The following is a 15,638-nucleotide window of genomic DNA, read 5'->3' as shown; positions in this document are numbered from 1 at the left end:
GACAAGCCCGGAGATAAGAACGGCAGTGGGGAGATAGAGTTATCGTTACTCTCATTACAGCGGGAAATGCGAGGGTCCCGATCCAAGGAAATGATGAAGGACCCTGTGGAAGAGGCCTCTAAGCACCAACAAAGACGGCTTCAGTTTCTCTGGCAGCATGCATTTGCATAGCTTAGAAGCCAGCGCGTCTGAACCGGGCCTCATGAAAAGACACAAGCGGCAATGGCTTGGACTTCAATGCAAGCGGGAATCAGAGCAGGAGGGAAAAAGGGATGGAGGAGAGCGGAGGGCGGTTGGGAAAGAGCGCAGTCGGAACTTTTTTCCTCTGCGGTGCAGCATGAGACGAAATGCGATCAGGAGGAGGTTGTCGCCAAGTGACTTTGATGCGCAGACGGAACACGATGACGGCGAGCAACTCCAGATGAAGTGGCGGAGCAGACAAAACGTTTGGCTGTACGTACAGTATCAGTCATGTTTCATTTCTCGCCTTTGGTGCTTGGAACACGAAGGGGTCAATCAATTAAGTACAATTTACTCCAAACAGAATGAATACATTTCCGTTGCCAGTACTGTGGTGCTTTTGGACTTTTTATGTAGGGTACACACATACTGATCTATAATATTACAATTAGGAGTGGGAACCTATGAGTACCTCACAATACGATTTGAGATACAAAGCTCACGATAAAGATCTGACGTTACAGTGATTATCAATACATTGGTCGGAAAATCATTCTAGGATATTCTTCAAACAACTAATAAACAGGGAAAAAAACAAGCTTCTGCTGTGAATTAGAATGAGTTTATCATTAGTACACGTCCAATCCATTTGAACTGGGAGGGCCATCCCTCCCACTTCAAACGGATTGAACGTCTATGGCCGTCAGTGGTAGCCAATACCAGGCAATGAGGTAATTTTGGACCATTTAAGGTCATTTACCTGTTGATTTTCAGTTACTACCAGTTGAATTTATAGGTCACTTCCTGTTTATTTTGAGATACAGAACAAAAAGTGACCACGGAATCACCCAAATGAATAGGCAGTGACTTAAACTCAACAGAACATGACCTGTAAAAGCCCTAAAATGAACAGCAAGTGACCTGTAAATGCCCTGAAAATCGGACAGAATGACTGAAAGCTCTGATTTCGAATGAACGAACGTTCCCGGTCTAAATGGATTGGGCGTCGAGCACCGTCAATGCAGCCTTACGATTTAACTGAGACACTATTATGGTGGAAGATTTTGGTAGCAACTTGTTGGTTAATTTTTATTTATTTGTTTATTTATTTTTAAGACATTGACACCGTTTTAAAACGATATCTCGATTCTTGCCAGGAGCATATCAATAACCTTTTGGGATACAAAGTATCATGATATATCACCGTTTCGATATTTTCTCACACCCCTAATTACGATTTTTTTTTTTTTTTAATGAAATGTGAGCACGACCCCAGATAGCTCGAAAACTAACAGCACAAAACTATTAAATATGTGTGTAAACGCAAAATCTGATGAAATTGTAGTGCACTTTAAGCAACTACGCGTTGCGGAAAAAGTATTCTTTCAAGAATTGGTTGCTGTTGTCTGTTAATGGAACTTTGACAGACATGTTGATGACCCCGAAACGTAGTGTCAGCAATAAAATCAACTTACAAGATATATGCTCGGATAGTAGCTTAGCCCATGCTCGAACAAACAGGCATCACAGCTGTGTGTGCGTTTTTCATACCTAGTGGAGAAATAGACATCACATTTTTTAATGAATATTCCAGCCAGGAATATTTATAATAAGTTGAAAATGAGCGTTTTGTTTGTTTCCCATCATTTTTTTAGGGTTAATATCTTACTGTAACTAAGGCAAACAAACTCCGCTTACCATTTTGGCGATACTCTCCAGCATTTCATGTTCAACATCTTCAATCTTTGGTTCTCGCTCAGTAGTAGTTGTCGCTTTTGAAAGCTTAGGTTTGAAAAAAATGCGTATATCCATCTTGCCTCATCTTATTTTTTTGGCTAAGCAAGCAAATGACCGATGATTATTTGAAAAATTTTTACTCATAAAAATATTTTTTGTTCATTTCATTCATTTTTGTTGTTTTATTGCTTTACAACTTTTATAGACAACATTTTACCGGCAAAGTCTTAATTTTAAATTCATATAGTGGAAAAACAATTATATGCAATGACATTTTCAGCTACCAGGGGGGGCTTTGTCGGCTCCAGCCCCACCTTAATCTCCACGTATGCAAAGGTAGTATTAGATCAGGCCAGCCATGTTGAACAGCAATTTACAAATGTTTTAAACCTTTTTACATTTACATTAGTTCTATACTTTACAGGGTACAGTGTATCACAAAAGTGAGTACACCCCTCGCATTTCTGCAGATATTTAAATATCTTTTCATGGGACAAAACTGACAAAATGACACTTTGACACAATGAAAAGTAGTCTGTGTGAACCTTATATAATAGAGCTAATTTATTATTCCACTCAAAATGACTCAAAATATAGCCATTAATATCTAAACCCCGGGAAACAAAAGTGAATACACCCCTATGAAAAAACGTACATCCCTAAATGTCCAAATTGAGTACTGATTGTCATTTTCCCTCCAAATTGTCTTGTGAATAGTTACAGGAGTGCTGTCAGCATTGCTGCAAAGAATGAAGAGGTGGGGGGTCAGCCTGTTAGTGCTCAGACCATACGCCGCACTCTACATCAAATTGTTGTGCATGGCTGTCACCCTAGGAGGAAGCCTCATCTTAAGACGGTACACAAGAAAGCCAGCCCATCTCATCACACCATAGGACATGGTTCCAGTAATCCATGTGCTTTGTTGACATCAGCAAACTGTTTGCGGGCTTTCTTGTGTACCGTCTTAAGAAGAGGCTTCCTCCTGGGGTGACAGCCATGCACAACAATTTGATGTAGAGTGCGGCGTATGTTCTGAGCACTAACAGGCTGACCCCCCCACCTCTTCAATCTCTGCAGCGGTGCTGACAGCACTCCTGAAATGAGTCACATGACATTGTGGTGGGAAAATGACAAGCAGTACTCAATTTGGACATTTAGGGATGTACTTTTTTCATAGGGGTGTACTCACTTTTGTTGCCAGGGGTTTGGATATTAATGGCTATATTTTTAGTTATTTTGAGTGGAATAATAAATTAGCTCTATTATATAAGCTTTTCATTGTGTCAAAGTGTCATTTTGTCAGTGTTGTCCCATGAAAAGATAAACTTAAATATCTGCAGAAATGCGAGGGGTGTACTCACTTTTGTGATACACTGTATTTTTACCGCACTGTACCTATCACAATACCCCAAAGAAGCTCAAACTAATGTGAAAGTGAGAACTAATCCCTCTCCTCTGAAGATATCCTTCAGAAATCTATTATATGTGGCCGTGACTCCATGGTCCGTTCTACGATTGCAGGGTCTCTGGTTTGGCCCAATTCGGTTTGACCGGACACACAAGGATTTTACATGGCAAATACTAAACAGGTTTAGCATTTAGAATTTATTTTTCTTTCCATATCTGGGAAGGGATGAAACATGCCAATGCCTCCCACTTCTCCCTGACTGAGCACTCAGCATGCTATCTGCACAGACCAATGAGCTTTCTAATGATAAAGTAGTGGTGTAAGAGCCTGTCTGAAACCTGAATACGTGGAACAATTCTTAACTTTATCGCTCAATACCAACCTACTGCTATCATTAACAACCCTCATGTTTTTGCTCAATGTGATCTGGGCACAAAGAGTTAAGCTGATGATTTTTTGTGGCTAGGAAACATTTCGAGTCGTCGGGTAGAAACACAGATGCTAGCTGTTGTGCACGTGTTATTATTAAAAGCCACCTGCTGGGTAATTGAATGTTCATTAGCATAGCTCCCATTAGGACATAGTTCCAATGGCTTATAATCATAGGGTTAATGAAATAGTTCAAGGAAAAAAAACTACCGTCTCATTTTGGTTCAAAAGGAATGTGATAAAGCAAACTAAAAACCCATCAATATGCCAAAGAACACATCAGGAAACAGGAGCCAAATATGGATGTCCACTCCAAACTGTACTGTACCAAAGCAAACTGTACATTGGCATGAACAGCTAGTGATGAAATATTAGCATCATTTCCTGAAAGTGGATTGGCCTGCGTGCAATGCGAACACAGCAAAAACAAGCAGGCAAACAGATGTTCTTCTGTGGCCTGCAGCCACAGTGTTTTGGGGGTGACTGGCCCACATCAGGCCGCTCTAATGACTCTGGCAGCATCACTTAACTCGCTGGTGTTTGACTTCTCCTTAACAACTACACCGTTTAGTTGGGGGGTTTAACAGTGATGAAAGTACTCTTGTGTTCAGTCACACTTTTGCTTCCACTTGGAAATCCATGATGACTCCGAGCGAGACATTCAATATAAAGCATCAAATCAGGAAATTACTGTGGATAAATAAGCATAATGACACTTAATTTAATCGTTCATCTCTGCTTGTTTGGGACTCGATTCAATTCACAACGCTAATTACCCCAGCATTTAATCACAATCACAACTGCAGTGTTTTCCAATGGAGGGTGTATTATTTAGGCTGCAATAGAGATACAATATCATATCGATCATTTGGACCGTGCTACTTCGTTTATGGGCCTCAAAGTCGGCCAAGATGCCATTTTGATTCAGTTCGGTAACCTTGGATCAATAAGAGATTTGTTTAACGCGATGATTTATATTCATATCATGCATCCAAAAGCTTGCATATTTGGAACAACACAAAAAAAGTAGTCTATTAATCATTCCTTGTGCCAGGTATTTTGTTGGCTGAATTCAGGGGCATGCGTACATAACAATCGAATGAAATGACTTGCATCAGTCGTGGCTTATTTAGCCTCTACTTAATACATTGATAGGGACTGATGAATGATGACTTTCCTATAATTTACAAGATGAGGTCAATCGACGCTACTTTGTGTCTGCTTGTACTGTGCTGGACTTTGATGGAATTCGGCTGTCGTAACAGCGCAGATGCTGTTGCAGTTGCAGCTTGTTGCAGTTGACGAGTCGATGCAGACTTCGACTTCTCTGATTAAAGAGCATATGACAGGAGAAAAAAAAGTCTTAAATAGCATTATTATGTGAATTAGAATCATATTTTGAGACGATTCGACTATATACAACAATTTAGCAAAGCGCAGATGACGAGGAATTAGTCTTTTAATCTGCCGGTTAGCCACGCCTACCATTATAGGGCTCTAGCGTCCCCAACAGGTGGATGACGTTAGCGGGAGACTGGGCTCATCGGTTTTACTATCCAGCACATTGAGGGGGAAAATATTCAGAATGAGGAAAACACGACAAAGAGCTGCAAAATGTCATTGTTTCAGTCTCTTTACTTCAATATTTTTACAGGATATTCTTTTTATCCAAGTATTTTCCCCAACTGCTAAATAAATGGCATAGTCATGACAAATAACAGTCTTGTGCTAAATAGAATATGAAATAATAAAAATGCACTTATTCAGGACGACATGGCAAAATTACTCCATAATGGTCAAAACTGTCGACTTCACCTTTACTGTCGCACCTCCCGAACGATATTTTATGACACCTAAATCGGACATATGTTATTTTCCCTTCCCCGGCTTCAAGGAATGTAAACAAACCAAAAGGCGTGACAGCTAGCCGAAATGCTAACCCGAACCGAGTGATGTTTCAAAGTCTTCGAAGCGGAAAATCACACATAACTAGCCCGGATTATTGGACATGACGACTGGGTTGTCAATTGTCTTTGCGGATCGGCAAACCGCCCAGCGGAGAGCAATTTACAGCTCGTTCCCCGGAGGAGGGCGGCTGCAGTTGTTGTGCAGCTAACGTGCATGAGGAGAGCTTTTTACATGCCTATCAATGATCAAACGCAAGTAGTCCTTTATTTAAAGAAGGTTTGTAGTGTTTACTTTGTAATCGCTGTTTTCGTATTTGACATAATACAAAACAAGATGTTTACTCACTTCCTCCTAAGTCCAATGGTCCCACAGTAGTAGGGCTTGTTTTGGCCAATATCCACAGTGAATGGGAACCTTTTGAAACTCCAAAAAGGCGCACACGCCTCTCCTTTATACAGCAAGATTTTTCTGCAGCCGTTTGGCTGGCATGATGCGAAAAATAAACGTATTAATCCGCAAAATCAGCTGAATCCTTAGTCCTCATACACAACAGTACGGCTGTATAGTAAAGAGGACGACTTCATCCGTACACGTCACAGCGCCCTCCTCCTCAATGCAAGACTGAAGCCGGAAGTCACTCATTTTCATGGCGCGGGATTCAAAACACTAAAATATAGCGATCGCTTCCACACACATCCAAGCAGTCCATATCATCCAGGAGCATAAAATACCGCGTGTATTATGGAATAAACATGCTTTTTCGTGTCACATGCACTTTAATCTCTCAGACCAAAAGCACTGGGTGTCACTTTTAGCAGGAAGTGTTGTGAGGGATTATCAGATGCATTGATGGAATTGTCAAATTTTACTTACCGTATTTTTCGGACTATAAGGCTACGTCTACACTAGTACAGATACCGGTAATTTTCTCCAGAGTATTTTGCCGACTATTTTTATACCTGTCCACACTTCGTTTAAGGTGCGTTTAAGGACGTCCCTGCTTCTGCGAGGTATGCCTGCATTTGCGCAAACTACGCATGCGTAAAAAGGAGAATCCTCATGTGTTACGTCATCACCTGAACCGGAAACTCATTTCTCGCCCGCGGCAAATTTTGAAATTACTACACCTTCTAGACTGTCAATATTTTGTGATCACTGTTTTTTCTGTGATCGCAATCGAACGCGTCATGCAGAAGAAGAGTGGAAGGGAGAGCACGCTCTGCTTTTACGAGCAGGAGCAGAGTTGTGATTGAAATAAATCTTTATAAAACAACAAAAGCCTGACATCATTACTGGGATGTTACAATTGATGCTCAGTTGCGCTCTCACCACTTAGAAAATAACAAATAGAAGCATATGTTGTGGCGCTGGGTATATTTCCTGGAAGCCGCAACCAGGCTGCTTGTGCATATAAGTAGCGATCCTGGAAGTGGCAACAGTTTTGACAGGCAGAGAAAAAAAACTGATCACTCTCCTCTTTGACTGGGGGTGTTCTTTATGCTATAGTTATCTGAATAGCTATGGCCACATTCGCGTTCTGCCTTTGGCAATGTGTGTTCAATTGTATTATTGACTTTTTTTTTTTATATTCAAATGCATGCTTTTAGTTTGTGGCGCTTTCACGCCCATGTGAGGTCGCACTTGTTTACGTGAAGAAGACCGCTCGCACGCCAGAAGAAGACGGACAGCTACGCAGCTTGAGTGAGTGGGCGAGTTAGCGAGAGAGAAACACGGCTGCGAACCTACGTTCATTGTTTATGCTTGTAAAATATCTCTACAGAGGCAACGCCTGTGTGTATCATGTTTTCGGTTGTTGTGTGTTTTCCACCCGCGACCGGACACTTAAAGCCAGTTGTGTGGTTGTTTGAATGATGTGCTAATGCTAGCGAACGCATGCTAACCGTTTGTGTCATTGCTGTAACAGCACCTAATTATTTATTTACGTTGATGCGAACCTGTTTGGTATCGAGGACGAAATTGATTCCGCAAATTATACGGACGTCCAGCATCGTCATTTGGGAGTTTAGCTCGCTGTATAGCCAGGACCGAGCCGTGCCGTCCTGGTGAGGACAGTGTATTCGCATTTCGTTGTTCATGCACTGTACACTTATTCAGCATGTTGTTCTCTATTGTATTTTTATATTAAATTGCCTTTCAAGATGACAGATCTGTTCTATGTGTTGGATTTTATCAAGTAAATGTCCCCCAAAATGAGACTTGTACTCCGATGCGACTTATATATGTTTTTCTCTTCGTTGGGCGTTTTATGGCTGGTGCGACTTATACTCAGGTGCGACTTGTAGTCCGAAAATTACGGTATTTATTCTGTAAATGATTACTTATTCACAACAAATTATCATTGGCTGCCATTTTTTTGTGCAATTTTTATTTGTTTTTTTTTCATACAGTGACATTCAGTGAACTGCAATAGGATCCGAATAAGTATTTGGTATTGTTAAGAGTAGGAGTGGGAACCTCTTGCGATACAAAGCTCACGATAACGATGATCCGATGATACAGCGATACAACGATTATCAATACATTGGTCAGGAAATCATTCTAGGATATTCAACAAAGAACTAATAAACAGAAAAACAAGCTTCTGCTGTGAATTAGAATGAGTTTATCACAAGTAGACGTCCAATCCATTTGAACGAAATGTTCATTCGCTGCCATCCCTCCCAGTTCAAACGGATTGAACGTCTATGGCCGTCAGTGGCAGCCAATGAGGTAATTTTGGGCCATTTAAGGTCATTTACCTGTTGATTTTCAGTTACTACCAGTTGATTTTGGGGTATTTTATAGGTCACTTCCTGATATTTTGAGTTACAGAACAGGAAGTTACCTAGGAATCACCCAAATAAAGAGGCAGTGACTCAAACTCAAACCTGTAAATGTCCTAAAATGAACAGCAAGTGAAATGCCTTGAAAATCAGACAGAATGACTGCGAATGCTCTGGTTTCGAATGAATGAACGTTCCCAGTCTAAATGGATTGGGCGTCGAGCACCGTCAATGCAGCCTTAGAGTTAACGGAGACACTATTATCGTAGAAAATTTTGATAGAAACTTGTTGGTTCCTTTTTATTTTTAGACATTGACACTTTTTTAAAACTATATCTCGATTCTTGGCAGGCGCATATTGATAACCTTTTGGGATACAAAGTATCACAATATATCACCATTTCGATATTTTGTCACACCCCTAGTAAAGAGGTATTGAACTTTCTGGATAAACCTAAAATACACCTAAAAAAGCCCTTGACAGATGAACTTTAAAGTTTTGAATGCACATGTACGTCAGTTCAATGTTTCTGTACTTTTTGCACAACATGCTGTTTTCTAACAAGCTCAGTGGCTTCTTCCCTTTAAGAACATCCTGTTAAAAGCCTCGCAAGTCACTAGGGAGCGGTACCATTGGTCCATTGATAGAAGTTGTGCTTTATAAGACCCTTTTGCACCAAAAGGGCATCAGTATCTTCTTAAACACTGCAGCTTTTCCACTTAACGGTTTGTGCCAAGTACCACAAGAAGCTTAAGAAAAAAAAACTGATTATTTATTTTCCCTATTCAGTAATGGAATGTCTTCCAGAATGGGAAAGAAGAGCAATATTCTTTGACTTCCTTATAAGTCATGAATTGAGAAACAGTAAAGCAAATACACGAGCGCACGCACCCTGACTTAACCATATTACATACCAACCCAGGCCCCGCCTCAAAGGCACATGCATACTGACAAACTACAATAAATACTTTTTTCTATATATTGAATGTGTGCACTGATGCATTTATTACAAAAATTAGGACTGGCCCAAAAATAAAAGGTCATACAATTTCACAGTGTATATCACTGGACTTCAGTCGAACAATTTGACACGGCAGTTGTATCAAAGATAAGCGAGGCATATTTAAAGTTTTATCGCCCGAAGATGATCAAGCGTCTTATCTATAGAGAAGAAATGGCCAGCTCTGGGCTTTATTTTTGCATTATCGCATCTCCCTGTCCCACTCGTAGGTGCACACAGAGCAGATGCGGCACTTAGAGCGGAATAGTGATGAGGACGTGGCGGGGAGGGGGGGGAAATGACCATTTTGAGAATGCACAGCACGGCGGCACACAAGCGCAGGGGAGTTAAAAAAACACGGCTCCATCTGTTCCATCAGCAGCTCCTCTACGGCAAGCCGTGATGGGACACCTTTCCCTCTAACGTGCGACTTTATATAAGGCATCCACAACGATGATTTCTCGTAACGTCAACATTGGATGTTGGCCCAGAGGAGATTTTTGGACACGCATAACAAACACCTTCATGCAGATTGCAGTGGTTGAAGTAGGGGGCTAGTCAGCTGAAGCCCTACAGCTTCCACGGAGCAGATACCACCAGAGACTCCTATCATTCCTCCACACATGACAACACGGCTCGGTGTACCAGCTCATCCACACACGACTTCACACTCAGCTCGGCTTTAAGTAGAGCGCACGTGAGCTACCCTCCTCAATCGTGATTGCGACTCACCACCGGTTGCACGAAAAGAGATGAAGGATGTCACATCATAGGGTGACATCTATCATGTTGACGAGGTTTCCCGCAGGTGGGCACTTAATTGGGTGGACTCATCCATGGATTACAACAGCGTGTTGTTTGTGTGTGTAATTAATCATGCAATGCATTAAGTGTAATGGTGTCTACAGTATGTGATGTATTGTTTTTGCAAGGTCATGGGCATGCATGGCACTTACTCACCGTACACTCCTTGGCAACGGATGCCCTCCAGAAGCAGCACCAGTAGCCCCACAACACACATAACCGGATCCATCCTTTATTTTCTCTCTCCTTCACCGTAGTAATAATGTTTGCATGATCCAAAGAGACAGCAATCAATCTGCGTGTCGAGAAAGGCTTGGAATTCCTCCCCACCAGAGAAAATGGTCTGGAAGTGTCGCTTATGGGCCTTTTCAAACCCCGTTATTCTTTTTAGCAAGCTTGCATCGGCTCCTCCGGGCAGGTAGAGAGGGAGTCCAAGGGACTGTGCCGAGGAGGGCTGCAGGCGGGTTGTGGCGCGGTAGAGTCAGGCATAGCTCCTCCTGGAGGACCAGATGCGCTGGCAGTTGCCGATTCCACACGGAGGTAGCGATGCCGATGGAAAAGTGGCAGCGGTTATCGCACGCATCCCCCCTTCTCAGACGGATTCGTTCCAAAGGTCCGCGCTTGGATGTTGAAGAGCCGGCGAGAGTGCGAGGCTGTCAGGGGATGCTGAAGGCTGCGCTTACGCGGCTCCCTCGGTCACTGTCGTTGCGCAAGCTGGTGTGAGGGAAAGGAGGCGACGTCAGGAGGAGGTGCGCGGCTCCCCGGACTCATCAGTATGGGAGAGTCGGCGTCAGGGAAGGCTGGAGAGACGCAGCTGCTAGGGGCTGGCTGGGAGGAGGAGGACCGAGGAGGAAGATGCGATGGGTGGATGGGAGAGAGAGAGAGAGAGAGAGGCAGAGAGAGAGGAAGAGAGAGAATTTGGATTCTTAAGGATCAACACCTCCATCCTCGCCTTTATCATCTGTTGCAGTACTTGTACTCAAGTCGCAATGCATTTACCTTCTGGTATTTTTGTATTGGGGGATTATGTATAATATAGCATAACAGTGTTATTGTCACATGCTGTTTGTGGGTTTTTTAGTAGTATATTTTATTTTTTTATGATTGCTTTTATTATTAGTGTGTTATTATACAGCATCAACTCAATCTTCCCCATTGAAATGAATTGCAATTCCAATCTTCCCCATTGAAATGAATTGCAATGCCAATCTGTTTTAGTACCATTCTAATATAATTCTTAAATCGCCCGAAGGGAAGTCTCAAGTTCTTGCTCACTTTGTTCTTCTTGTTCTTGGAGAGATCAATAACTTAAATTGCTAATCCTCTGTTATTCATGGATGGATCAGAATGAAATTTGGTAGATATTTTCTCGGGATCTATATGCATCAATCCTTGGAACCTGATTTTTGAGTCAATTTTTTTTTTTTTTTCCCATCAGGGCTGATTAATTAGCACTGTTGCTAATAATGGCGCTAGAGTGTAATGGCGTTACTAATGGCGTTATTTTTTCAGTAGTGAGTAATCTAATTACTTTTCTCATCTTGGCAATGCTGTAAACGTTACTGAGGATGTAAAGGCGTGCGTTGCTATTCGTTACTACATTGGTTGAATGATGCGAGAAAACTAAGGGACACGGACTCACGGAGACGAGAGAGCAAAGCGGGAGTGGGGGGGAAGAAAGGCACTTGTGACTCTGTTGCAAAAGCGATGCTAGGTGGCTCCAATAAAACCTGGCTGTAGCCGATAGCCTACAAACTACGCCCACATGATGTTACGGTAGATATCACGTGTATATAGAACTAGATGGTAAATTATAAACTTGCCGGCGTTAGTAAACAGCCACCATCTTAAAGCAGTAGACTTCTCAGGAAGGCTCAGTTGTAACCTTTCTAGCGAACTAAATCGGCAAAATCTTTGACTTGATTTTATCTCTAAATGATGAAACAGTTTCGAAAGCAGACAGAAGAACAGAACTAACGAATGCAATAACGGGAGCCATTTTAACAACTTTAACACTAGAACTACCGGGGGGGGGGGGGGGGGGGGGCGTCAGTTCATGCAAATCACACCTAATCAGCATATCTTTTGTGAGCACTTAGGTCCTCATTACACATTCACATTCACACTCGCAAAACCACAGGGTTGGATTGCTCCAGTTAGCATCTTGAGTGTTTGAAGGGCAGGGCTGCCTTGGCGTTGTTGGACAGTGGACCACTCAGGCAGGCAGTCGGGCGGACAACCTTTTTACATATTCCAAAAGCAGCTGTTTGCCTACAGTATGTACTGTATACTGAAGAATGTGTTTGCTATGACAAAACAGCTGTTTGAGCTGCTGTGGAAAGTCCTTTGGTCATTGTGTGCTTCAACATAACAAACTGTGAACCTTGACAACTGAATGTTGGACTTGTCAAGACAAAGTAAAGGTGCTTGATGGGATTTGTCCCAGATGTTCTAATCAATTTTCTAAAATGTAGACAGTCTGGTTTAGCTACAGTTCTGGATGCACATGGCCCTCTCATCATTTTTACACTAACCCAGGAGTTAACAGGAGTTAGGGCTGTCAAATTTATCGCGTTAACAGGCGGTAATTAATTTTTTTTAATTAATCACGTTAAAATATTGACGCAATTAAAGCATGCACGTAATGACCTATTCATGTGCTGTCTCAAACAGTTTACAATGACACTGTTTTAGCACACTGAGAGCAGAAAGGCAGAGATTTGCAAGTGGACACAGGCATTTATTGGACTGCGCCTTTTATTGGCTTAAGCCTGGGCAGCCAGTACTAACAGTCATGGTGGCCCAACTTCCCATCATGCATTTGGGGGGAGCAGGAGACATTCTTTTTCTTAACACGCCTAATTGAACACAACGCAGAACATACTGTATACCATTTGCAGCCACCAATGAGTCATGGTTGCCCAACTTCCCATTATGCATTTGGGCAGGAGACGTTCTTTTTCTTAAAGAAAAATTACTATAACTTGTACTCAAATGTATCTTTTAAGAACTAGAAGTATTTCTATCTGTGGATTTAACAGAAAAAATGTTAATAATGTTAATACCATCTTGTGGATTTATATGTTATAATAAACAAAGACAGTACTTATGTACAATATGTTGAATGTTTATGTCTGTCTTGTGTCTTGTCTTTCCAAGCCAACAATAATTTTGAGAAAAACATGGAATATTTTAGAGATGGTTTGCATAGCGATTAATTCCATTAAAAATTTTAATCGTTTGACAGTCCTAATATACATATATATACACACCAGGGCTGTCAAAATTATCACGTTAACGCGCGGTAATTATTTTTTTTAATTAATCACGTTAAAATATTTGACGCAATTAACGCACATGTCCCACTCAGACAGTATTCTGCCTTTTGGTAAGTTTTACAGCAAGGCTTTTTGTGCTGTCTAACAGCGAACTCTTGTGGTCGCTTTGCGACATGGTTTATTGCTTTCTTGCCAGTTCAGTATGGCTGCACGACGTCTCGGGCTGACGCCTACATTGTAATGTTGTGCTTATATGATCCTTGGACAAGATTTGTCCGTAAGTATGGTTGTTGTAAAGAATGTACATATTATGTTAGTAAGCGAAATGTTATATTTTTTGTATGAGAAGCTTTTTGTTTATGTTTAGTGAACCTGTATAGCGTGCTAAGCTAACGATGTTGCTAATGCAATGCTTGTGTACTTTTTTTTGTAGTTTTACGACGGTCTAAAGAGGACAATGGTTTGAGGCCATTTTATTAATAAATCAGATGAAAAAGGAAGAAGTCTGATTACTAAGGCGTCGTTCACTAGCTGTCTAGCTTTGGAAAAAGTAGACGCTTCGGAGTGAGGACAGCATAGACAGATTTAAATGACAGTAGAGTGAAATGCCCACTACAGTCCTTATGTACCGTATGTTGAATGTATATATCCATCTTATGTCTTATTTTTCCATCCCAACAATTTTTTTTTACAGAATATACTGTATATATAATTTACAGAAAAATATGGCATGTTTTATAGATGGTTTGAATTGCGATTAATTTTTAAGCTGTAATTAACTCGATTAAAAATTTTAATCGTTTGACAGCCCTAATACACACACATATATATATATATATATATATATATGTATGTAAATATATGTATATATGTATGTATAAATCGTCGTCTCGCCCACCCGAGCGGTATGGTCTCTCCTCTCAGGCCCGGGTCCTCTACTAGAGGCCTGGGAGCTTGAGGGTTCTGCGCAGGATCTTAGCTGTCCCTAGGGTTGTGTTCTTCTGAAAGGAGATGTCGGGCGTTGTTCCTTACATCTGTTGGAGCCATGCACCCAGCTCGGAGCTTACTGCCCCTAGTAAGCTTATATTATAAATTTTTTTTGGGAAAAAAAAAAAAACATGAACGGTAACACCAATTACTTTGCTAAGTAAGCAATTACTCTTACATTCAGGTAACTGAGTTACTATCTCATTACTTTTTGGGAGAAGTAATTTGTAACTAATTATTTTTTTTAAATAAGATTAACAACACCGTTGATTAGATTGATTAATGATCAACTTAAAAGTGCTACTCCTTCATTATTTGTGGACAGATTACAATGAAGTTTTGTTGGTACTCTCGGCATGATGATGGGAGCCTGATCATTTTTTTGTCTAACGATTGATTAATTACAATTATTCGTGACCACATGGCCAGTACCCGCTTAAGTGTTTTAAAACATATGATGAATCAACTATAGTGAGTTTGATCTTTCTTATGGGTTCTTCCAATTTGACAATGTATTTTGAATAATTTGAAAGTCCAATAATACTGACAATTATCTCATCAAATAAATTTGTTTGAATCAGTAGAAAGTGTCTCTGCTATTTAATGTTTCCTTTTCAAATTTATTGTAGTTAAAGTGCAAAAGTTGTATTTTTTTTTAAAATAAATAACGAAACTGACTCACGTTTTCATTCTTTTTCCTGTGGATTCAATCCAATTGATACAAAATGATACAAAACTGCATTGATGAAAGAATTGAATGGAGGGACACATACTCTCAACCGCACTAAATTTATACGACTACTTTTATGATGACTTTATTCTAGCCATAATAAACAGTAGTGACATTCTAGTCACGACAAAACCTGGGTAAAGAGGTACCTGTATGTTTTTATAGACTTAGTGCCTGTATTTACTATATTACTCCACTGGTACACTGAAGTGTGTGCTCTATGAGTGGCCGGACCTTACAGTAGCTGTTTCCTAGCAACGTTCTTTCTGAGAAAACCTCTTAATTACTCAATGTTTCATATATTACCCTAAAACATAAGTGTGTTCACCAAAATGATTGCTCCACGCTTTGGTGAGGGAGTCTTTTCATTCACAATGTCCTTGCCTCATTAGA

The 15,638-nt window shown here is 40.8% G+C and overlaps 1 protein-coding gene across 8 annotated transcripts in view; it reads right to left on the bottom strand.

The window, feature by feature from the left end:
- LOC130907443 (MAM domain-containing glycosylphosphatidylinositol anchor protein 2-like) overlaps positions 1 to 15,638 on the bottom strand; it is a 459,232-nt gene that overhangs the window by 344,121 nt on the left and 99,473 nt on the right. For 7 of the 8 annotated variants that reach the window (XM_057822539.1, XM_057822545.1, XM_057822543.1 and 4 more), the window contains one exon: positions 10,407 to 11,078. In XM_057822539.1, coding sequence (XP_057678522.1) covers positions 10,407 to 10,479 — 73 coding nt within the window. In that variant the 5' untranslated portion in view covers positions 10,480 to 11,078. The remainder of the gene's footprint in view (positions 1 to 10,406; positions 11,079 to 15,638) is intronic. The other variant, XM_057822542.1, reaches the window with a different exon arrangement.

Source organism: Corythoichthys intestinalis, chromosome 19 (genome assembly GCF_030265065.1).
Source record: "Corythoichthys intestinalis isolate RoL2023-P3 chromosome 19, ASM3026506v1, whole genome shotgun sequence".
NCBI lineage: Eukaryota > Metazoa > Chordata > Actinopteri > Syngnathiformes > Syngnathidae > Corythoichthys > Corythoichthys intestinalis.
This window is presented reverse-complemented; position numbering and strand designations above follow the sequence as displayed.